General features: G+C 43.7%; 1 protein-coding gene across 1 annotated transcript in view; it reads right to left on the minus strand.

Moving 5' to 3' along the window:
• Positions 1–8,209: 8,209 nt before the first annotated feature.
• The window catches only part of NECAB3 (N-terminal EF-hand calcium binding protein 3), an 82,829-nt gene continuing 66,416 nt past the window's right edge, over positions 8,210–24,622 (minus strand). Inside the window, exons 6-13 of the mRNA XM_082226378.1 lie at positions 20,266–20,402; positions 17,822–17,943; positions 15,424–15,503; positions 12,917–12,973; positions 11,326–11,438; positions 9,609–9,686; positions 9,177–9,268; positions 8,210–8,524 (exon numbers count right to left, since the gene is read on the minus strand). Of these exons, the coding sequence (XP_082082504.1) occupies positions 8,496–8,524; positions 9,177–9,268; positions 9,609–9,686; positions 11,326–11,438; positions 12,917–12,973; positions 15,424–15,503; positions 17,822–17,943; positions 20,266–20,402 (708 nt within the window). The 3' untranslated portion in view covers positions 8,210–8,495. The remainder of the gene's footprint in view (positions 8,525–9,176; positions 9,269–9,608; positions 9,687–11,325; positions 11,439–12,916; positions 12,974–15,423; positions 15,504–17,821; positions 17,944–20,265; positions 20,403–24,622) is intronic.

The raw sequence follows: 24,622 nt of genomic DNA on the forward strand, positions 1-24,622 counted from the left end.
AGGCAACATGTTGGGTTAACATGCTTTAAGATCATAACCCCATCACGTTAAAACCTAGCCCATAACAAATTTAATAAAATGTCAGTACAACCACGCATGACTGACACTTGAAAGTATGGATGTTGAGCAGGACTGAGTAGAAAGAAGCAAGGGAGACACATCTAGCTATGATTCAGTATTAAGTGATTCAAAACAGCATCTGTAAAGTACAAGTGAAGGTAACTAAGGTTGCATCTGTAAAGTACAAGTGAAGGTAACTAAGGTTGCAATCTTAACAATGCCTATTCAAGTAAGGGTAGATGGATCTGTTGATTTTTGTTCTCTCAATTTCTCATTTTCCCAATCATAAATTCAGTTATCCCTATTTCTGCAACAATTTGCAGTGTTTTTAATCAAAAGATCCCCGTGAAAACTTTTCAGCATGTTAGGGCAAATTCCTTATAATAAATATCTGTTTTGTATGCGGTTTTGACTAATGTACATATTTTATGAACACTTTTCTCAATACATCTATTTGTGTAAACATTGGTTGGAAACATGTACCAGAAAATGTGTAAAAGTTCAAATTTTAAAGGATGGCCGTGTTTCATTTAAAGTAAGTCCCATTGATTTATATAGGGATTGCTCCCATGTAAGTGAGATTAGGATTGCAGCTTAATTCTCATTGGTTAGTCCAGCTGTAGCAGTGGCATAAATGAGTCCTGGGGATGGGGTGAAATTCTGCTTACTGGTGTAAAGTGACAATAATTGGGAGCAGAACTGGTGACTCCTGCTGCATCTACAAAATTATGGACCAAATCTGAGTTTCTGCATGCCTTGTTTGCATAAAATCACCTATGAGAAATCACAGATGCTCTCTATCTTTAGGTCTCTTGTCAGTTTGTGAAAGCAGATGGGGCTTGTTGCAGCAATTTCACAAATGGAAATGTGGCCTGTTTTGATTTCCCCTGCAAAAGAAAACACCGCCACCACCAGATCCCTTTTGTATGACTGATAAAGGAGTGCTGCAGAAATAGTGGCGGGGTGTTAAAACTCTGTGACTGGTGGACAGTCCTTCCCTTGATCCTGAACAGTACGTTAAAGGTTCAAGAATCAACCTTATCTGATGAAGAATGCTTGCATAAATGGTAGCAACAAGAATGGTAAAATAAGACAGGTGATTGATGTTAACGTAACAGCCATTGATTTTTCTGCCCATCTTAGGACTAGACCACAAAACAGATAGTAGGTCTTCGGGGGGGGGGCTCAGATGATGGCCCATTTCAAACAACTACATTAATAATTCGTAGAACAACTGATATATTGTGAAGGAAGAGCAAACCATGTATCTATTCCAGTGCCAATCGAGGGGGCACAGTTTTGTAAGTTCAGTAGTCTGTATTTGAATCCTGCCATCTCTAAAGGTGCCTCTCCCCACATATCTTTAGCACAACAGGACAAGTAAAGTGCACTCAGTCACAAAGCAATAGAGCCACCTCTTTGGGCTAGTGTTATGATTTGTAAAATCAGCCCCAAGAGGACAGTGGTTGTTGAAGAGTAATAGGCAGGTGGATAAAATTGTTTCTGGACATTACAGAGCAAAGACAGTCAGTTAAAGCTGTCATGTGGGACTGCTTGAAGTTGTCTCTGCATGGCAACTGTTCCACATGATCGCTGCAAAATGTAGAGCGGTTTGCCGTGTGGATCACCCTGAGTTTCAGTAACCCCATTGGCCGCCATGACTAAAAATGCCCAGTGGTGCCATGTGGAGTGTCCACAAAATACAGGTGGTTCCACCCAGCAAACTGTTCAAAACATTAAGGCTGCCATATGGAGACTATTTCAAGCATCCTTCACCTGATGCCAAAATTATGCAGGGGAGGGTGGTGTCTTTATGTTACAAACCCCAAATAAGAAAGCACTCCAAGATGCCTGAAAATATATTTAATGCAATATCTTTGCTAAATTTGGGCTCAAAGACTCCATACTAATGGTTTACATAGGAACATACGAAGCTACTTCATACTAAGCCAGACCACTGGCCCATCTAGCTCAATATTGTGCTCTGGAAACAATGAAAGTTTGCCATCCCTCCAATGGCTGCGTGCTAGTGTGCACATGATCTCATGGAGCATACACAGCACACAAACAAATACACCCTAAGCAATGGGGGCTGGAGTAGGCAAGCAGCTTCAGCGGAATGTAGACTCTGCCCTAATTGCCAGTTTCAGACCAGGGTACCTCCCAGTCCAAGGGTGGCGCTGTGGGTTAAACCACAGAGCCTAGGACTTGCTGATCAGAAGGGTGGTGGTTTGAATCCCCGCGACGGGGTGAGCTCCCGTTTCTCGGTCCCTGCTCCTGCCAACCTAGGAGTTCGAAAGCACATCAAAGTGCAAGTAGATAAATAGGTATTGCTCCGGCGGGAAGGAAAACGGCGTTTCCGTGCGCGGCTCTGGTTCACCAGAAGCGGCTTAGTCATGCTGGCCACATGACCTGGAAGCTGTACGCTGGCTCCCTCGGCCAATAAAGCGAGATGAGCGACCTTACCTCCCAGTCCTACTTAGAGATGCTGGAGAGTCTGAACCCAGCAGCTTCCACAAAGCAGGTGCTCTCCCACATAAACCAACTTCAGACTGTGGTTTCTGAAAGCAGCTTGCTTAAACTAACCATAATTAACGTTAACCAGAGTTCAGTGTGGAAGCAGAAGCTTTTGAACTCTTCCTCTTGGCCACACAGAGGGAGAGGGGAACACACAATCCTAGGAGGAGGCCATGTTGTAATATACAGTTATTGACTCACACTTGCCTGCGTGAAAAGGTCAACTTGAGCTCTGAGCTCTAGCTACATGAGCAAGTGAGGTTTAGCAGGCTCTCAGCAGCCTCGGCTCCTCATCCTCTCAGTTTCTCCTGCTTCGTTCTTCCTGGAACAAATGAACAAGGAGTCATGTGGCCATGGCTCCCTGCAAGTGAACTGAATCTCTCTAAAATGACATTTTAAAGCCTGCATCTTTGCTAACCTGAAGATTGCAAGATTGGTTTTGTAAAGAAACCAAATTATTTTCTTTTTAAAAGTTGTTTGGAACCTTTTTTGCTGTAACGCTGTGAGTAAAAAAATTCACTTGTTTGTAAAGCTAGCTGCCTGTGATTTAGTCCAGCCTAAGTATTTTTGTGGCGAACATTTGTTTAAAGGTGGGTGGTGGCAGAGGTAAATCTAACCAAGTTTTAATGGGCTTGACCAAACCACCGATGTGCTAACTCTGCTATGAGAGAGCAAGAATCAATAGTAGCCATTAGTAATGTTGACACCTCGTGAAAGCACCACCATTAGAATTCTCAGAAGTTTTGCTTACTAGAGCTGATAATGAAATATGCCCAAGTGTCACTGAAGATCCACTGACATCTGCCCCTGTAATCTTTCACATCCATTACTGGCACCCAGGCAACCCACAAGCAATGCCCTCACAATCCATTGAAGTATCCCATCATATCATCTAAGGATTAGCTTCTTATCCTGTACTGAATAACCAGCTTCTGTAGTTACCAAAGCCTTCCTTCATATTCCACTACTAAAGAAGACTACCCTGTGTTCTTTCCCCCTAAATGTTCAAATAAACAAGACATTTCAAAATGAACCTGCTAAAAATATGTATATATATATATATCATTGAATGCAAAGGCACTACTGTACATTTATAGAGAAAATACAGATGGCAAAGCATCAAAGTGCCACTTCAGAGAAATCAATGCCTTGGTTCTGCCCCCCCCCCCAAGCTCACTATTTTATGCTTTCCCTTGTTTTTTTAGGTTTTTGTATGCATGTTAAGGTTCATTTATTTATAGGAGAATAAGTGTTTCTGAGTGGCCTTATTCTGAAGAGTTCCATCTGGGAACCTGCACTCTCTTTAGCTTCGGTTATTCACCCAAATACATTTAGGAAAATTCATCAGAGGAGGCAGGCTTAAAACTCAACCAATCCAGTCCAGGAGTGTGGAATTGTTTATTAAGAGATAAGGAAAACTGGATAACACAGCCATGTGTCAGTTACTGAATACAGGCAGAGCCTTGAATATACACAAAAGGAATACTAAATAACCAGGCATTAGTAAAATAAATGAAGCTGCTTCTCTCTCTCCCTCTCTCGTTTTGAAAACGACTCCTTATTTTACTGGAAAAAAATATTCACAGAACATAGAATGCGCTACAGATGGCAAAGTGCCACTTCAGAGAAATCAATGTCTTGATTTGAAAAGCGTGCAATTTTCTGTTCTTCTTTGTTGTAGTTGCTTTTGTTTCAGGTTCACTTTATTCATAGCAGAATAAATTTTGCTGAGCTGCCTGTTGGCAGTGGTCCGCCATCTAGAACCACAAGAGAGGAGCAAGAGGGCTTTCTGTGAATCATTTTTCCCCTTAGGGACAGAGACGTACCAGTATTTGCAGGAGGGGAAACCAGGCAGTTGCACTGGGGGACAAATTTGAGGAGGCCATGTTTGTTTGCATCATTGTCCGGCAGACCACCCTGCTCCTAGGCTAGTCAGTTGGGGATTCATGGGAAGATATGCACCGCAGGCTCCTGATTAGGAGCGATTGCAATTCAGCTTGCTTGCATGCACTGACTGGGTGACATAAATTACCTGAGATTCATTCCATGTTGGGTTATTTTATGCTGAGCAGCCACTGCACATGTGAGCTAAATTGCTTTCATTTGAGAGATGAGATCCTATAGTGCTGTCCCACCAAGTACAACGTGCTGGAGGAAGCTTGTACATGGCAGTAGCAGCAGGCCTGGCCTTTCTCCTTTCCCCCATGCTTTTGAGCTGACAGGTCAGACTTTGTTTCTCTTCTCTAGGAAGGTGATGCTTTCTATGTTTACATTATCATTTCTAATGCTCCACACACTTCATCTCAGTCTCTTACCTTTTTACAGCACCCTGGTAAAGTAGGTCACAATTATTCCCCACATACTGCAGATTGTAAGAGAAGCCAGATCATTTGCATGTCTACTTAGAAGTAAGACCTAGAGCATGGGTAGGCAAACTAAGGCCTGGGGGCTGGATCCAGCCCAATCGCCTTCTCTATCCGGCCCACGGACGGTCCGGGAATCAAGCGTGTTCTTACATGAGTAGAATGTGTTCTTTTATTTGAAATGCATCTCTGGGTTATCTGTGGGGCATATGAATTCGTTCATCTCCCCCCTTCAAAATATAGTCCGGCCACCCACAAGGTCTGAGGGAAAGTGGACCGAACCCCTGCTGAAAAAGTTTGCTGACCCCTGACCTAGAGAATAGCATGGAGCAGCATGAAGGAGCAGCCCCATCAAAGAAAATAAATTTCTAGCCTCTGCATCTAGCCTCCCCCTGATTATTTCCCTCCCTTTTTGATGTCCACTATGCTGAATAGACTGCAGTTTCAGTTATCTCTGCCCCATGGCATAAATCACAGGACATGATCCAGCCAAAATTAAGCATTTTTCACATGCCATTCATTTCAATAGGGTTTTAAAGTTGATTATCTTTGACTGGAACATGCACCTTAGTTTCACTTCCCTGCACACACACACCTGTGCCTTCTAGAAAGTTAGTCTCCTGTTAATGAGGTTTCCCCAAAATAAAAGAAAGCAAGTTACACACTCCCTTTCCCCAAGTCCAAATGCTTTAAAAATTTTGCTTTGAAACTCCAGTAGATTATTTTCATCCAAGCTGCAACACTGTTGAGTTGGTGGGGGGAGCTGTATGTGTGTGTGTGTGTGAGAGAGAGAGAGAGAGAGAGAGAGGAGGATTTTTGTGTTTATCAGGCAGTCTGCTTCTCTCTCCTGCCACCAAAGCTGCCCAGATTGATCCTATTCAGGATTCAACACAGTTTTAGCCCCACTTACCTGTGACTGGACTTAATTTCAGGAGTCCCTTTACCTTTACTTTTTACATGAGAGCAAACCACATTCCATCTAGCAGGAATTATTTCTGAGTAGACATGTAGGATTTATTATTGAATGGGTGGAGCAAATCTCTTCTGCCCAGGGGCAGCAGCCACCATCAATGCACCACTGCTTAGGGACAAACCACACATCATGGTACAGGCATACGTCACACCCATCTGAGCAACGTACTTGTAGGGAGGGGCAGTTTGAAGCAGAGAAGAAATAGAGAGGATGGAGGGGAGTGTTTAACTCTTCAGCCCTGATGCTTTGTTTTTCTTTGCAGATTTTAATAAGATGATGTGTGAAAGTCAGACATTTCAGGACCATGTTTCAAATGCCAGCTTTTAAAAAACTGAGCTGGTCCTATGATGCTTTTAATTGTTGCTTCATGATGTTGTTTTTCTTCTCTTTTTTGTTATGCTTTATATTATTTGCAGTCTTGCAAGCCACCCAAAAAATCAATGTGAAAGGACAGTATTGAGTGTTTTATATAGGACTCTGTTGATGGAGGGTAATTTAGTTGTTCAAAACCCTGGGTTATTACTCTACACTGCTGTGTTTTGAGATGAAAATGTGCTTTTATTATTGACCATGTGTGTTAAGATTGCTGGAGAAATTGGTGGGAAATGGCCTTGTGATTGCTATGGATAAAGAAGAGCAATCTTGAAATTCAGTAAATACATAAAATTAACACCCACACCCACCAAAAGACACTGTTTTCACCAAGTTTTCTATTTTTAGGAGGATAATTAAAATTCTGTTGGTGATGCTCATCTATATTCCTAATGTTTCTTTGAGAATATTCTCAAAGCCATAAAGGTAGTTGAGGCTAGTTTTAGATCAGGGATAGCCAATCTGGTGGGTCTCCCCTCACCTCAATGCTGGGGACTACAACTCCCATCATCCCTGACCATTGGCCATGCTAGCTGGGGCTGATGGGAGTTGTAGTTCACAACATCTGGAGGGCACACCAGTGGACATCCCTTTTTAAGATTAAGAGTTCAATTCAGCATATTTACTGACACCCCACTGGGGCTTTCTCCAATGAAAGTATGCATAAGATTACAGCCTAACAGTGCAATTCTATTCATGTATATGCAGAAGTAATTCCTATGGAGTTCAATGGGACTTTCTCTCAGATAAGTGTTTGTAGGATCACAGCTGCCTAAGTCATACTCAGGGCTTTTTTCAGCTGGAACTCACTGGAACTCAGTTCTGGCACCTCTCAGGTAGGTGCCATTGCCATTTTAGGAGAACAAAGAAGGAGTTCATGGTGAGTTCTGGCACCATTTTTTCTAGAAAAATAGCACTGGTCATACTCCTTTGCTGCATGTATATTGGTGAGATTCTGAGCAAAATGTCTATCTTGAAACAAATAACACAAGAGGGCAAAATTTCCTCTGTCAGCTACTCATGGTACTGTGATACCATAGATGACAAAATGTGTTGTCTGTTCTGGCTCTGATGCTAATTATGACCTATTTGCCTCTCAGACATTTCTACTTTAGCACTAGGACCTGGATCACCTTTCTTTAAGCTTGTTAGTAAGGAACACACTGTCAAGGGTACTATAAATGCATCAATAAATTGAGGAAGTGATGCTCAGAAAGATCACATTAACAAGTAAGGCAGATTTGGAAAAGGTCAGGGGCTGCCATTTAACTTGAACTGAACATTGCAGATATGGCACCTAGATCTCAGAGGTCAGACCGGGCTTTAAGTATGTATGTATGTATGTATGTATGTATGTATGTATGTGTTGTTGTTGTTTCACTTCTGCAGGATCACAAAATGCACACAGACCCTAATGGAAAGCATTGATCCTTACTGGAGAATCTTCTAATTTTACCCTCCTTGATCAAAGTTTCCTAAGCACTCTGCAATGACCTCAGGCACAGGGCAGGAAAGAGCTGGTTACAGCTGACCTAAAAATTGTTCTGTCTTCTCATTAATTTATCCCCAAAGCTTTGTGGGATGACAATATACAGCTCCAATATTGCCCTTGCACCTCACATCTCCACAACAATCTGTATGAATTGTGCTCCCTTTGTGGCACCATCCTAAGAATGCAGGAAGAGCGTGCTAGATTGGGCCAAAGGCCCATGTTCATATGGTGGGTGGACAATCAGATGCCTATGGGAAGCCCCACAAGTAGGACCTGAGCACAACAGCACTCTTCCTACCAGTCATTCCCAGCAAACTGGAATTCATAGCCGTGCTGCCTCCGACAGTGGAGGTACATCATGCTATGCCGGATGGTCAAACCGACTGTTGTAGCACCAACAATCCAAAATAATAGGCTGTTCTTATCATCAAAGAGGCTAGCAAGGCTATGGCATTATTCTGGGTGAAACTCCTAATGTCAAAATGGTAGGAGGTGGCAGGAAGACGACGTTCAGGAAGGATTGCAGGGTGCATTCCAAAGTGCCGCCCCATTCCCAAAGCTGCAGAAGGAAAGAAGGTAAAAGCATTCCACATTAATATAGATGAGAAAAGCAACACTGAAGAGGGTGGGAGGACAATCCTGGAAGGAAGGGTGTCTTGCGAAGAGAATGCTTGCTCCATCCACGTGCTGGCTGCCTTGAGGGAATGCCATGGGGAGATCAGTTATTGTTCATGATCCACCAGCAAGCTGAGGAAACAAAAACAAGGGGTTCACATAACTCAAATGCAGGACCGGCCCACCCATGAGGCATGGTGAGGTGACCACCTTAGGCAGCAGGGTCCACTGGGGCAGGAGAACCCGATGTCCATCTTTCTTTCCCACCCCCATTTGTTCCTGACATAGATCTCCCCCCACCCCTTCTTCCCTGGTGCAGAGGGCAAAGCACCATTATGGTGCCAAAATGGCTTGGACCAGCCCTGCTCAAATGGGCAGACTGGGCTACATTTTAGTCTAATAATTTTTAAGAATTTCTTTTGCAAGAATAACTACACCTTATTCTAAGGACCATGATGCATGGAACACAGCTCTGAAATGCCAAATAAATTTTAGATCAGAATAGAGACACACTATGTGACCTGTTTCTGATGTAATGTTAAGAGGTCTGATTATAGATGGGAAGGCCTGGAAAAAACCCCGGAAAAATTGGGGAAATAACCAGTTTCCCCCCCTTTTCCAAAGCCATTTTTTAAGTTTGGAAAAAAGGGGGGAACTGGTCCCCTCCCCATTTTTCTGGTTTTTTCCAGGCCTTCTCACCTCTAGGTCTGATGCACTTTAAAAAAAAAGCAATAAAAGCAAAATTGGAAGCAAAATTGCAAATCTACATCGATCAGTACTCAACCTGGAAAGAGCATGGTGGTCAAAAGTTCTGGAGAGTCCAATAAGTCAATAATGGCACGCTGAAACTTCTTACTGTAGTTTGATTGCAGGTGGCTGCAAAGAAATGGGTAGAGTTGGGACGGTATCTCTCTCTCTCTCTCTCTCTCTCTCTCTCTCTCTCTATCTCTATCTCTATCTCTATCTCTATCTCTATCTCTATCTCTATCTCTATCTCTATCAGGTGGTAACAAGAGGCAAGTCTTATGGAACCTCTTCTTCTATGGGTGACTTCTGAGATTAGGAGTAGCCAATGTGGTGCCTTTCAGATGTTGCTGAACTGCAACTCCCATCATCCCTGAGTACTGGCCCATGTTAACTGGACATCCGCTTTGAGGCCTCCCCCCGCCACTCAGTCTCCCCACAAATACTGCATGAATTGTCAGGAGCCACCAACCTTCTCCATGAAGCCACATCTTGCCAAAACTCATAGAGGATGAAGCAGGCATTGCTCGACAGTTTGTGGGCAGACACACTACAGGAAAAGAAGACAGGCCATGAGGGAAAATGTTATCGTTACATGTCAGACACTGTATAGTCTCTGACCCCAGGATTCACAGCCAGCCTAGCTCTTGAACTGTCTTCACAAGGATGTTTAAGAACTGCCAGTGCTATTCAAAGGATCATTTAGTTTGTTGTGACAGCCCCATCTTTTTGCACAGCCTGCATTCGGTAGACTAGCAGACATTGAATTTTTTATCTGATGCTTTGACCTTCCACGTCACCTTGACTTTAATGAAATTGCTGGACAAGCCGATATTCTTCACTCACAAGAATTGATACTAGCCTCAAACTCTACTAAATAGAATCTGTTTACAGAACCTTTTCTGAATGGAACTGGGTGTTATACTTCATACCAGGTTGCTGACAAAAATAGTAGCCCCTTGTCAAGTTTCCTTCCACTCTCCTATGAGTCTTAAGGCATATTTACCCATGTTGTTTTCCTGCCAGTGGGAGCTGCCAGTGATGTGGAATGTGGGTGACTGTGATGAGGTCAAGGCACAGATAAATCAGCCTAACATTTTGGGGGATACTGGTGATTGGGGATCGAAGGATTTGTTGATTTCAGATCTCCCAGTTTCTCATTTTTCCAATCTTAGATTTGGTTCTCCGCATTTCTGCAGCATTTTGCAAATTTAATTTTTTGAATATCCTCATTAAAATGCTTCAGCATTTTAGGTGTGCCTTTCTGCTAATAAACATTTTTTGTGTACAGTTTTGGCTAATGTACACATTTTTGCTAGCAACTGCCTGTTATTTTCACTAACATATTCATTTCTATGCATGCTTCCCTCCAAATATATGCATTTCTCCAAATATTATTTGGTTGGAGAACTGCCGAGAAAAGTTTATATAAGTGTAACTTCTGAAAGATGACTGCGTTTTGGTTCTCCTATAGTTTCAGACCCAGCAAGGTCATAGTCTCATGCTCCTTCAGACCATATCCTGCCTTGAAGAACTGCCATCACAAAGCCAATTCCAGCAAACAATGAAATTGTGCCAACTTTCCCACGAAGATAATTGATTAACGCTAATACCTTCCCAAAGTTTATTATTATTATTATTACTGTATGTTCATTAATTCAGTAACTTAATCTGCTGACTCTTCCTTTCTCGCTGTTTCAATGATGAATGCTTTTGTTTTTCCCCAGTATTTGGAAGTAAAATACAGGCGGTTACTAGTACATTTCCAATTACTTAATGCATTTTCCAACAGCAAAAATAATTACAGAACTAGGAAAGGGGGGGGGGAGAGTCTGCATTCACAATCATCTGAGTGTGCAATTTTCTTTCTGTGCTTCTGTTTGTTTTGCCATCTGTACAGAAAAAGAGTAATAATATTTCCCTGTAATGAGTCTGTATCTTGTAGTGCAGCATTCATCTACTTTATGGGGGATGCTAGGTGGGCAATTTAGTTCATAGATATTTTTTTCCCAGGAATAACTCTAAAGCAACCCTGTATCTTTGTTCTATATAATACCACTAAGCTGTTTGGGAGAGTGAGTTAAAATTAATAGCCTGAAGATGGAGAGTTCGACAAAAGCCACAATTGCTGTTCTTAACAACATCTCTCATCCAAACAGCCTATGAAAGTCAAACTCTGGAAGACTTACTGTAGGCAGCTGCTCTGTCCGGCTGTGATTTCTGTGTAGGATTGGAGAGCTTGGCGAAATGCCTCTAATCCACTGTCTGCCACTGAGATCTGTCTCTGTGCCACCAGGATGTGCTGCAGAAAGTGGCAGAGGCAGGAGGGGGAAGAGAGATGATGAGGGGTTATAGACCCAGTTCCAGTATGCTACATGCAATATCCCTATGATCAAAGGTAGCCCTTTGTATCTAAGGACTGCATTCCACCTAGAAACACACCCACCCAAACAGGTTCTGCAACACCCACTTATATTGATTTGGCAACTTTCTAGAAGAAACCAGTGACAAACAAAGAGTAACAGAGAGAAAGATAGTTCAGGAAAATGTGTGTATTATTGCTTAAGAAGCAACCATCCCTAGCATGATGCCCTCCAGCAGTCTTGATCCAGAGCATGCAGATAACAAGAGATCTCAGAAGCATTGACAGTGCACTATAGCTCCCCGTCATATGCACAGAACACTTTTTAGCATGCATCCATCCATCCATCCATCCATCCATCCATCCATCCATCCATCCTTTCCTTTCTTATGTGCAAAGGCTATGGCAGATGTTTTGGAGCCCTTCCTGTGATCATACATTGATTAAGCTCCATGAATGAGAAATGCAAAGTGAGCAAAGTTCTCAGAACGACACAATTGTTCCTGGGAGATGACTTACCCACTTTAGGTATGGTTTTAGTTCAAAACTCATGCAAAAAACTGCTCATTTAAAGACACACTGTGGCTTCTGCAATTTTTGTTGGGCTCCTCCAGACAGCCCATTTATTGAGCATTCGTCCTAATTTGCTTGCATGCAACTTACATGGAGGCTGAATTGTTTTTGGTCTTTATTGCACATTTGTTCTGGTTTGGTTGCAGAGAGGTTATACTACAATGAATATTCACCCTGCATCCATCCTGATGTGTTTGTGGGGCATTTAGATGTCTCCCCATTACTCATTTGTTCATTCCCATGCTTTACAATACATTTCACCATTGCTATCCTAAAGGCAAAAAGCCCATTTATTTATTTCTTAATGTGAATTTGTTGTACTGAAGCAACAGAATGCTTTAATCCACTGTAATTGTGCCAACCTACATTTCCTGGAATGTGCTTAAGTCCTTCCAGCAAAATACAGTCTGGAGTCCCCTTTTGTAATGGCACATATTTTCTCAAAGGTTGACAGCTTTAGAAATGTCAGTTTTGATCAAACTTCCTCAGAGGCTGCCATATAAACATGTCGCCACAAGCTGGAACTAGCAGCCTCCCTTGCTGAGTGATCACAAGTACTAGAGGACTAGACTGCAACACCACTGGCAGCCCTGGGCAGAAGAGAAAGATCTGGTGGAGGCAACTTTTCTCACCCTTGTAGCCCTGTGATATAAAAAGCTGCTCTTTCTAAAATCCCTTCCTCTACGCAGCTCTCAAAGGCATAGGAGCCCTGTCCTTTACTCCATCTGGTCGTTAAATCATCTTCTTTTGTAGCCATCAGTATATTAATAGTATCCCAAGCACATTGGCTGAAGATTTGCTCATTTTGATTATCAAATAAACGGAGCGGTCACAATTAAACTTACAGAAGAATCTCTTCCTTTGCAGACCGCATCATCTTTCAGAGGTTCCAGCCTTGGACTCTGAGTAGACAGAAACGCACAATTATTGCAAAAGGAGGAAAATGAATGTGAAAGTGTGAAATGCATAATTGACTTAATGACTGCCCTTTTTTGCCAGCATTCACAGTTGCTACAAACCAAGACTTGGCTGCCATAGAAGCAGTGCTTTCTTTCTGGGGTACGCATACCCCTAAACATTTTGTGAATCTTTGTACTTTTGTCCAATTACTGTATTTATTTTTTCCGATTTGAACTATAAAATGGTTATTTTCTTGAGTCAAAATGAGAGTACCCCTAAACACTTTTTTTTAAAAGAAAAAAAGCACTACGTAGAAGTATGTCAGAGCAAAAACCCTGGTAAGTTGGCCTGATGCAATGTAATATATGAGAAGAAGCATGACAGACTCTTCAGATTTGGAATCCCACTCCCTTTAGGGTCTAGCCTGTGTGCATCTGAGCTCTTCCCAGAAGCAAAACCAGCCATTTTTATTGGTATCCAGACATAAACCAGTGGGAGTTTTAGCAGTTGGTTATTTGATGTCTCACAGAATGTGTTACGGGTGAGTGTAATGTGTAGGAATCAGGGTAACATCAGATGGTATTTCATACGTATGGAACACTCTTAAGAGACCACACGCCATAGGCAGAACTTTCCTATCTCCAGACACAATGATTTTCAACAGAGGCAGTTCACACTTTCAGCTGCAAATGACGAGCATGCATTTATGAATCAGCTCCAAGGTAATGAGGATGATATTTCATAATCTCATCAGCAGAGAAGTCCCATCTTCTTTCATAGGCAGAACGGTAAAAAACCCGAGGAAGTGAGTCAAATGGTATATAGGAACCTATGTCATAGGAGCCTAGGAAGCCTGTCTTATACTGAGCCAGACCACTGGCCCATCTCACTCAGTATGCACTGAGTATACACTGACTGGCAGAAGCTGTCTGGGATTTAAGGCAGGAGACATTCTCAGACATACCTGTAGAGGTTGGGGATTGCACCTGGCACCTTCTGCAGGCAAAGCAGATGTTCTGCTACTAAGATATGGTCCTTCCCCAGAAAGATTGGAAAGTGGAAAGAACAATTTTTCCTGACATGTTAATATATGCATTAATGTATTGTGTGGCATAAGCTTTTGTGGACTACGGTTGACTTCACTGAGCTTATGCCATAATGAATTTGTTAGTCTTTAAAAGACCACAAGACCTTCTTTCCCCGTCCCCCCTCTCTTTTCCTTTTGCAACAGGCTAACACAGCTACCGTTCTGGAATATTTCACAGTAAACACCCTCTAGAGATGCTCCTTAGTTCTCTGTTTCATTCTAGGGTTTTGGCTAGGTTCAGTTTCAGCAGAAAGAATATGGACCTTAATATAAGCTGTGAGAATGCATCACCTCCCTCTGAAGTATAAAGCATTCTTTATACATGACTGGAGACAAGGGACTCCTGGCACCATAAACAATTCTATAAAAACTTTTATTCCTTTGTCTTCGCCCTGGGAATATCCCGGAAAGGGCACAAGAAAACCATTTTGTTTAAGGACAGAACTTTATTTAGGATTTTACTGTCACTTTGTTTTGAAATATATATGATGCTGTACATTGAACAGACTCTGGGTTGGATCCAGACTGCACCTTCCACAGACAGAAAGGCTCGTTTCAGCCTCTGTGGTTCAACAGAAGGATTCTGCTGGGAGGTGGAGGGAGGCAACATTTGCCAAGTCACTCAATCCTCCAGGGTTCACCCAAGCCTCTGAAACAGTGTGGGAGGTGGTGCTGTGGGTTACAGGGGGGTGGCCAGGAGTCACCTACCCTCTTCTACCAGCAGGAGCAATGTCTGGATCTCCAACTCATAGTTATGAAGGCATTTACATATATTTGAAACACATCAGAGTCACAAAATGGGGCCCACCATATATAAGCCATTTACATTTCAGACTTGGTTGGTTAATATTGGTTGCTTTGGTTGATGCAATAAACCTTAAAAGAAAGGTTGCAATATTTCTATTGACACTTGGCTTCTGTACTTTCCCCTCTTACTATAACTAGATATCTTAGGGTCCCTTGACTGGTAATTGTGACAGTTTAAAACTGGCTTAAAGATGGGTTTAAAGCATAATCTACTAAGAAAAGGTACAAAGGTGGGGCCTAATGGATAAAATAAAATAAATCAAATCTTCCAAACCCTTGCTGGTAGGCAAGTTGACTTTGAGAGGCTGGGAAAGTGGTGCCTGATTATAGGGTTTTATGCTCAAAGATTCCCTGGTCGAAGGATGGAGAATTCAGTCAGATATGTCTAGGGAGAACCTGAACTGCCCCAACAGGAGATGATATTAAAGTGAACTAAGTTGTATTTTGGACCAGAGCCAAATGCCCTGAGAAGCAGCCAGGATCTTGGGAAAATGCATCTCTGTTCTACACAGCATCTCCATCATGTATTATTACTACCAGTTCCATCTGTTGGCCCACCTTACATTCCAGTTTGTCAATAAGCTGCTGTAGTTGGTCGATCTCAGCTGTCCACTGGCTGTCAGTTTCCACACAAACACCTGGATGCAATGGGAAAAAGGGAGAAGAAGGAGCTGAAATCATGCAAAGTCTTCTCCTGTCTGTAGTTCAGCGGATAGGGAGTACTTCTGTAGTGTCAGCAGACAGATGGATGGCATGGCATGGCAAACCTTCACCCCTTCATTTTAGCACAAATTAGGCTTGTTTGCTTGTTACTCCTCCTTGACCCTGTGGCATTGCCCACTCCAGCCCACAAAGGAAGGCAATGCTCCATTCTCTCTCTCTCTCCTCCCCATAATGATTTCCTTGTGGTTGCAAACTTAAAGAATAATGTGCTTTGTGCTGCAACACAGATGGGACCTCTGCCTGGAAAATAGCCATGACTACTTCTGATAGGTTTTCATTTGTGAATGTACTTTCTTACACTGCTGGTGTTGTGATGAAAACTGTAACATGGGAGAGCCCTGGCCTGTGTTGGCTCACAGATCAGAAATGGGCTTTCAAGCTACTTCCAGGCTTGTTGTTAGAACGATGCCTCAGGGCCTAACTAGATGTCACATGGACTGAGTAGTTGCCATTTGCATGGTGTGACATCACACCCAGCATTCCCCGACCCTTGAAAGCAGTAGCCAGTTATTTGGAGTGAAAGGGGTGGAGAATGCAGAAAGTGATGATATCACATCAGGTGTTTCTTTTACTTGACATTACTTGGGAGATGTGGGCTGGAGGCAGTTCCCTGTAGGGTGGGGTGGGGAAAAGGATCAAGCTGGAAGGCCTGACCTAAAATTAGCCCGGCCTCGTGGGCTATTTTGATAAGTGGGTGTGACCACCATCTGTCAGTCACCTGACTGCACAGTGCTAAGGTTAGAGATAAGCCACTATCATTGCTGCTTTTTAGTGGAGATTCTCCTTTGACTGTAAAAGGATAGCTAAAGACAGCAGCAGAGGCTTATCTCTGATTTTAGTGCTGTAGTACAGTCTAAGGTCTACTTAGGTCCTGATTTGCAGCAATTCATTAGAAAGAAAGGCACAGTGTTTCTTCTTATGAAGGCATTAAGTGTGCCTACCTTTTGGTCTACCTCTTGTATCTCTCATGTACACCACTTAGAAATGGCAGTATTAAGTGCTGTATAAATTATTAAAATAGGTAAATAAATAATTTGTGTCCCTCGCATGCTGACATCAGCATCAAATGGCGACCTGCATGAATAAGCCCCCGTGTATCAAACTCTGTACCTAGAATTTCCATATAACCTTTCATGACCATGTTTTTTTCGAAACACAGCGCACACCAAGTCGCCAGATCATTGAGTAATCAAGGCTCTGTTCATGTGTTCTTTCACATGGAGGACACTAACATGTAGCAACTGCAGTGGGGCTGTGCTTCAAGTCCTGCTCTCGATGCGTGGAGTCCTTATGCATGTTTCATTTGCATCAGGGGCCTCTATTATATGCATGAGACCTCTGTGCTCAAGATGCTGAAGTTCTGGTGATAGGAAGATGATGCAACGGTGGGGTGGGGAGGGGTGCAACTAGAAGCATGGTCCTGCTCTGCTGCTAGATGTGAGCACTCCAGTGGCGTAGCGTGTGGGGGGTGCAGGTGGGGGCCGGCCGCACCGGGCGCAACATCGGGGGGGGCGCTCGCACTCGCAGCTCTCTGCCCCTACCTCGCTCGCTCACTCTCTCTCACTGCAGTGCTGGCTGTGTGAATTTGATCCGAGCCGCTGGGTCACCACCCACTGTGGAGGGGGTGGGTGCCAGGCGTGCGGTGCGGAGAGAGAGCGAGGGACTATCTGGGGGAGGGACAGTGCAGCGGCCGCCCAGCGCAGCACTGAGCGCGGGAGAGAACCACACCAGACCAGCCCTGGCAGCGGCAAGAAGAAGCTGGCAGCGACGGCAGGTTAGGGGTTAGGGGGCGCAAATTACTTGCCCTGCCCCGGGTGCTGACAACCCACGCTACGCCACTGGAGCACTCTACATGGGAGTAAACATGTAAACACATTTTACTATGTTTTTATATGTGCTGTAAGCAGCCCAGAGTGGCTAGATGGATGGATGGGTAGTAGTAGTAGTAGTAGTAGTAGTAGTAGTAGTAGTAGTAATAATAATAATAATAATAATAATAATAATAATATAATGTCAATAGTACTCAAGTGATGAGAAACCAGGTGATGCCTATGGCTGTGTGCACCAGGCCATTGTTGATGGTGGCCAGGGAATTTGTACAATACTTTCTTACTGCATTCAGACATTTTATACCCTATTTTTTCCAGAAGCCACCCCTCTGCTTCTGGCAGTGAAGCAGCCAGCCTCATATCAATGTGAAGTCTGACAAGAGGGATGGGAAACCTGCCAGTACCTGTGGTGAGCATCCCCGAATAAGGATCTGTCGGAGACAAGCAGATGTTCTTCTGAGCTCTACGGCCACATCTTTTAGCAGTGCGTGGACCAACAAAAGCTTCTGATTTGGTAACATCGTTCCTGAAAAGCACAAAATGAGATGATGATGATGACGACAACAACAACAACTGTATTATTTTTTCAATGTATTACTTGCCCTTCACCATCAGGTCCCAGTTCAGGTTGCAACAATTTAAAATTCAATATTAAAAACAGTTAAATTATAGATGGGGTAAAGAGATGTATCTTCAGCATTCACCCAAAACTATGTGATTAAGGTGGCAGACACACACACCTGCCATAGAGAATGTCTTCTCCCACGACACCCCCCAACCCCAACCCCCTCTGAATAGGGCCTCCTCTGTTGTTCTTAACACCCAGGAGGGACTGTAGGGAAAGAGGTAGTCTTTCAGGTATTAGGGGCCTAAATCATTTAGGGGTTTAAACCTTAAACTGGGCCTGAAAATAAACTGCCACCCAAAGCAGCTATTTTAAAACAGGGGTTATATGAGTGCTAAAGAGAATCATAGCCAGCAATACATGGCTAAGAGTCACTTCTGCTGTGTGAGTTTCTGCAAACAAGGCCCCTCATTCTTCATGGCAGGAGCACAAAGGAGACATACCCTAAGCACACTCTTGGTCTAAAATCTGTGGGGGCTTTTTCTAAAGCATTGTATTATTTACTAGTACTGTAATTCTGAAAACTTCAAGGATACGAAAAGTGGTATCCACTTTGGGAGATAAGATCTAATAAGAATGAAATATTGGTTCTTCTCAGTTCCTGTGGGTTGCTTCTCCCTGGTGGCAATTACGTATTTGTCAGAGCTGCTCCAGATCCTAGCTCACAGAGGATCACGCTAGCCAGCGGTCACTTTGTAAAAGTCTTTATTGAGTTACAGTTTCCATTCTCAAGCGGCTGCGTGCAGCTCTACGTCTTAAGGGTTAGACCGGCGAAGCTCCGTCTGAGTCTCTGCCCCCTGTACACCAGCTAAGTACCCTAGCCTTACTCCACCTTTTCCGCCTGACCGTTCTTCTCTGGGTCCCTCTGCCCCCCGTGGTCTCTTCCTTTCGGGACGCTTCTGACGCTGACCCCCCGGACCCTTCTGTCTCCTTGCGCCGGGCTTTAGGACCTGGCTCCCTTTCCGGGCTGCTTACTGCGCCACCTTCCTGTGTATTTGAACTTGGCACGCGCGCCCAACCTTCCACTTGCCGCCTGACCGTTTCCTCGCTCCCCGATGGAGGTGTGGCCACTCCTGACTCATGTCCTCCCTCCTGCTGCGAGCTGCCAGAGCTCGGTACCTGGTGCCCTTCCTCCCCACTGCGTTCTGCTGGTGATGCTGGCCCCGATTTCCAACTGCTGCTCTCTGAGCCCCCTCTGGACCCTTCTTCCTGGGGTGTCCCCCTAAGCTCCCCCCTTGCTCTGGCCACTGGCGCTCCTTCCTGTGAATCTTCTGATTCACTGGAAAGACTCGGAGATCTCGGGTCGTCGTCATCACTCATCTTTTCTTCTGCCTCCTCCCCCTCGCTCTCTGTTTCCTCCCTTGCCCTCGCCTCTGCTCCTGAACCCCTGACAGTATTATTCCTGTCTCTGCAACTGAACTATGTGACAGCTCCTCTGACTTCCAGAACAGCACTGCAGCCTTCAACCAGGCAGGAAATGCAGGAGCTGCTCCCAGAAATGGTGGGGACTGGGAGAAACCCTGGGCCAGAATGGGATGCTGCACAATCCACTCCAGTCCTGCCACTGTCCCTATTGACTTTATGGGCAGATGAAATATCAGTAGCAAAATAAAGTTCCACACGTGAATGGAGCCTATCCCTCTGGTTTGAGACGTGGAGAAAAGGAAGGAAGGAAGGAAGGAAAGAAGGAAGGAAGGAAGGAAGGAAGGAAGGAAGGAAGGAAGGAAGGAGGGAAGGAAGGAAGGGAGTGCTCTGAGGCCATTATCACATGAAGTGGCATGCCCAGAGAACCTTTCTCCTCAGATTTTGGTGGCGTCTTTACATCTCTTTAGGGACGCGGGTGGTGCTGTGGGTTAAATCACAGAGCCTAGGACTTGCCGATCAGAAGGTCGGCAGTTCGAATCCCCGCGACAGGGTGAGCTCCTGTCGCTCAGTCCTTGCTCCTGCCAACCTAGCAGTTCGAAAGCACGTCAAAGTGCAAGTAGATAAATAGGTACCACTCCAGCGGGAAGGTAAACAGCATTTCCGTGCACTGCTCTGGTTCGCCAGAAGCGGCTTAGTCATGCTGGCCACATGACCCGGAAGCTGTACGCCGGCTCCCTCGGCCAATAAAGCGAGATGAGCGCCGCAGCCCCAGAGTCGGCCACGACTGGACCTAATGGTCAGGGGTCCCTTTACCTTTACTTTACATCTCTTCCCCACTCCCCCAGCCATTTCTTGTACCTTTCTCGGCCAGCCTGTTCTTCAATGGTGTCTGCAGCACATTCCAGTGAGACCTGCAGGGACTGCAGCTGGTTCATCGTCTCGCGAAGTAAGAAGCGGGTCACAAACTGTTCCATTTTGGAGGAGCTCTCATATACCTGGAGGAGTGAGGGCAGGAGGTTGGGGGACACAGCAAAATACTTCTGAACAATCTTTCCCCAGAATCGCTACCATTGCTCTTGCTCTGTTCAATGCCCCGTGGAAACTCTTCTTTCCACCATCCAGCTGCGTTCACCAAGGAAACCACCCTGCAGAAGGAACCTGAGCTCTGATGCAAGTTCAGAGCCTTGCGGGGAAGACACAGTCAGTATCACGCTGCTGCTGCACTCTAACATCTTTTATCCAAGGAATTCCAAATGCATAAATATAAAGGGGAGTTTTCAATACCCTCAGTAACAAAGAGAAAGAAATGCATTGAGATAAGAATTACTTTCCATAAATGAGGAGAGGGGGCCACACAAACAGAAGTGCTGCACTGCTATTGTGGTGTGTGTTTTTTTTGGGGGGGGATAATAATTACAAATTAAAAAATTCTCAAAGCATTCTCACATAAAATTAAGCCAGGAGCATATAATCAATAGATCTTTGAAATATTAGCAGGCACATTTGTTTGTTACTTTCTTTTGAAGTGTTACCTTCCCTGCTGCAATTAAGTTTAAGATATTATATATATATATATATACCAGTGGGCTTTGTTCGACGATAATGAAAATGAATAAATAAGAAGTGCTTTATCCACCAAGCTACGCTGCAAATGAAGAGCCTCTGTTTTCACACACAATGGAACAAAGGGATATATATATATGATTAGCCATGCTACCAGAGCACAGGTAATAATGCAATATTGTGAAGCTTCTGTTCCCCTCCATTTTTCTGTACAATTAAGATGATCCACATAAAATGGCTACTTCATCCATCCAGATAAAATGCTATTGTGAGCACAGATCTATTAGACCTGACCTGATTATATAATTGTGGATTCAGTCATCTGGCAGAAACGTTTCTGTCGAGAGACTATACTTTTAATCCAGTTGTAGGTGTACTTAGATGTAACAGCAGCTGTAGGATCCTTGGATTATTGGAACATAGGTTGTGCTGAACAGGTATAAAGTGGACAGTGCAAGTGCTGTTTAAAGCAGAGAAGCAATGGGAAAATAAAGGTACAGTAGTGTTGTTTCATAGAATCATAGAGCTGGAAGGGACCCCAAGGGTCATCTAATCTAACCCCCTGCAGTGCAGGAATCTCAACTACAACATCCATGACAGATGGCCATCCAACGTCTGCTTAAGAACCTCCAAACATGGCACAGGTCTTGCAGGTCACTGCAGCAGCTCCCTCGCTATCCATGTCTCTTGGTCCTAAATTCTACAATTTAGAATATTCATTTAAAGATCCTTAAAATATCAATGACTTCTATTCTTCTCCTTCCATGGTTCATTTTACATATCATAAATCCCTGCATATTTTACATAAACCAAACCATTCAGTATTCCATTATTACATCCATCAAGACTTATTTACACTGTTGAATTTAACTTAATGCTGCCAACGTTTTCAAGTGTACACAGTTTCTCCCCATATATTCAGTAAACATTTCCCAGTCTTCTTTAAACATATGTTCTTCTTGTTCTCTTATTCTATCCTCTTTACAAAAGAGAGATATTAAAGTTTGTTACGTATATCTCATTTTATTAGGAAAGGAGGGGGGAATATAATATGAGCCTTCGATTCTAGCACCACATTTATTTTGCATTTCTTAGCTTATTGAAATTTGCCACCTTCCTAAAAGGAAGTACATTGTGTAAGATGCTGGTGATGGCAAGCATCCATAAATGGCAGGGTGGATTTTGAACAAGAGAGTCAATCCATCTCCAGAAAACCCAAATGCATTACATTATTAGTGCAATTAGTTGATTAGTTCCTATGGAGGTTTAGATGGATGTTAAGGGGATCTGTCCTCTGTGAAAGGTCACTCAGATGACAAGTGCTATGACTCAGTGGCTAAAGAAGAGGTCTTTAATCCATGAGAGCTGGGCTGAAGTTCCACTCCTGCCATAGTGCAGTCTTGGCTAAGTCTTGAGCTTGGTTCCTTGTTTGTATTGCAGTCAAGCCCTTTGTGGAAGTTTGCACTGTATTTGCCAGCACAAAATGGAAGCTGAAGAATGACAGGGCTGTGTGCTTTTTACAGCCAGTCCAACAAAGCAGATGGAGAGGAAGACTAGCGATAACAGCAGCAGCAGCCTTTCAGACTAGTCAAAAGCTTTCATGACTACCTGTAAAAGTAGTTTGGTATTATTAGGTATGTATTCCCAGGGCTTTTTTCAGCCGGAACTCACCAGAACTCAGTTCTGGTACCTCTCAGGCACCATTGCCATTCTAAGAGAATGAGGGAGGTGTTCATAGTGAGTTCCAACACCTCTTTATCTAGAAAAACAGCATTGTTTATTCCCATATTGCGGCAGGATGTGTGTGTGTGGGGGGGGTTGAGTATGAGAGAGGCTTGCCCAAGGATCCCACCCAGTGAGTTCATGGCAGAGGCAAGATTTGAAGCAGGAAGTTCCTGGCTTCTCAATGAGCCTCCTTGCCCACAATACTACACCAGCTCTCAGTACCGGACTTTCCTGACATATCCCGATGATGCCATTTCCTTGCACAGACAAAACTAGACCTTTGAAACACATATATTAGTTTGTTTGGTTTTTTTCCTGAACCACACATATTTGGTTCAACCTGTTTCATTGTCTGTTGTTCAATGGTGGTGCCAGCTATTTATTTATTTATGTTGGGGAATGTTTGCTCTTCAACCAAAAAGGATTCCTTGGGTAGCTTACAAATCACAAAACAAAACCCCCTGTCCCTGAGGTTACAATGTAAAAATACATGACACCGAAGGAAAATGGGTTGGAAGGTAGGAGGAAATAAGCAAACTCAAGTTCAAGTTCTTAGTTACATGTTGTTCTAATGAACAGCTGGAGTGGAATGAGTTGCAGAATGTACCTCTACAGAGCCCTCCAGTGGTAAATATGGGAATAAGAGTTGTTGTGGCTGATGGAAGGCCTAGCACAATGGAAGCCTTAAAATGTTGCTGAAAGACATTCCACCATCCCTGGCCATTGGCCAGGCTGGCTGGGGCTGATGGAAGTTGTAATTCAGCCACATTTTGAGGGCCACAGGTTTGTGGTCTCTGGTTTAAAGGCCTCAATAAATTAAATGTAACACTACTCAGTTGGTAGAGCATGGCCAGGGGTTCAAGCCCCACACTGGGCAAAAAGATTCTTGCATTGCAGGGGGTTGGGGTCCCTTCCAACTCTACAGTTCTATGATTCTACCACTAATAAAAATAGTAATTTATGGTCCACCCTTTCCCCCTTAGGTCCTAGGGTGTGTCACAACAGTTTAAAACAAAATACAATCACTAGAATAAGCTGAGTCTTAAAATATGCATCTCAAGTGTCAAAGGCCAGGTTTAAGAAGTGCTCACAGGTCAGCACACCTCATGAAGCAAACAATGTAGTGAAGATTTCCTAAAATACTATATGCCTAACTGAGGTGCTACAAAATTCTATAATTGATTGGTTGACCAAAAGCAAAACTGTTGTCTGAAACCAATCCTAAAACATTGTCCTGTTTGTGTCTGCCACCCCCAGTTCAGCTGTTCACTGGTGGTGGGAAGTTTTATTACAGGAGCCATCATGAAGGCTGACGCAGACAGAACCATTTCTGTGTAGGAGATAAATTACCGACTAACGTAAGGAGGCAATGAATAATTAGATACCAAAATGGGGCTCATAAATTAAAGAACAGGAAAGATGCCAGAACTGCACACAATAAGCTGATAGGGGGGGAAAGGGAGGGGCCATTTTACCAAGGTAAGTATCACCCCAGTGCAATTTCTATGAGATACTCCACCAGCTGACAGCATCTGCCTGGTTGCTGCTCTGAACAATGCACTTCCATTTCCATTGAAAGGGAGGAAGAGGGATTTTTGATTCATTAAGAGCCAGCACACCGCAGATTAGAAGGCAAACTCCAGTGTACATCCTCTGGCCACAGGAGCTTCCCCCTCGTGTTCCTTTTCGCTTCATAAATATGCTAATTTTCCCTTTCTTCTGCATTCCTCCTTCTTTCAAAATTCCATTTCATGGAGACATGATGAATCTACTTTCCAGCTATCTCTGCTTTGCAAAATTATCTTGGAGAAACAATCATGCAGTGGGGTGGAGAATCTGTCTCTGGGTGTTTCTAGTCAGGGGCTTAATATTGCATGGATATCATTTAGATGTTGGATGATTGTTAACAGGTTTTTTTTTTAAAAAA

Source organism: Podarcis vaucheri, assembly GCF_965113315.1.
Source record: "Podarcis vaucheri genome assembly, chromosome: 6".
Classification (NCBI taxonomy): Eukaryota; Metazoa; Chordata; class Lepidosauria; order Squamata; family Lacertidae; genus Podarcis; species Podarcis vaucheri.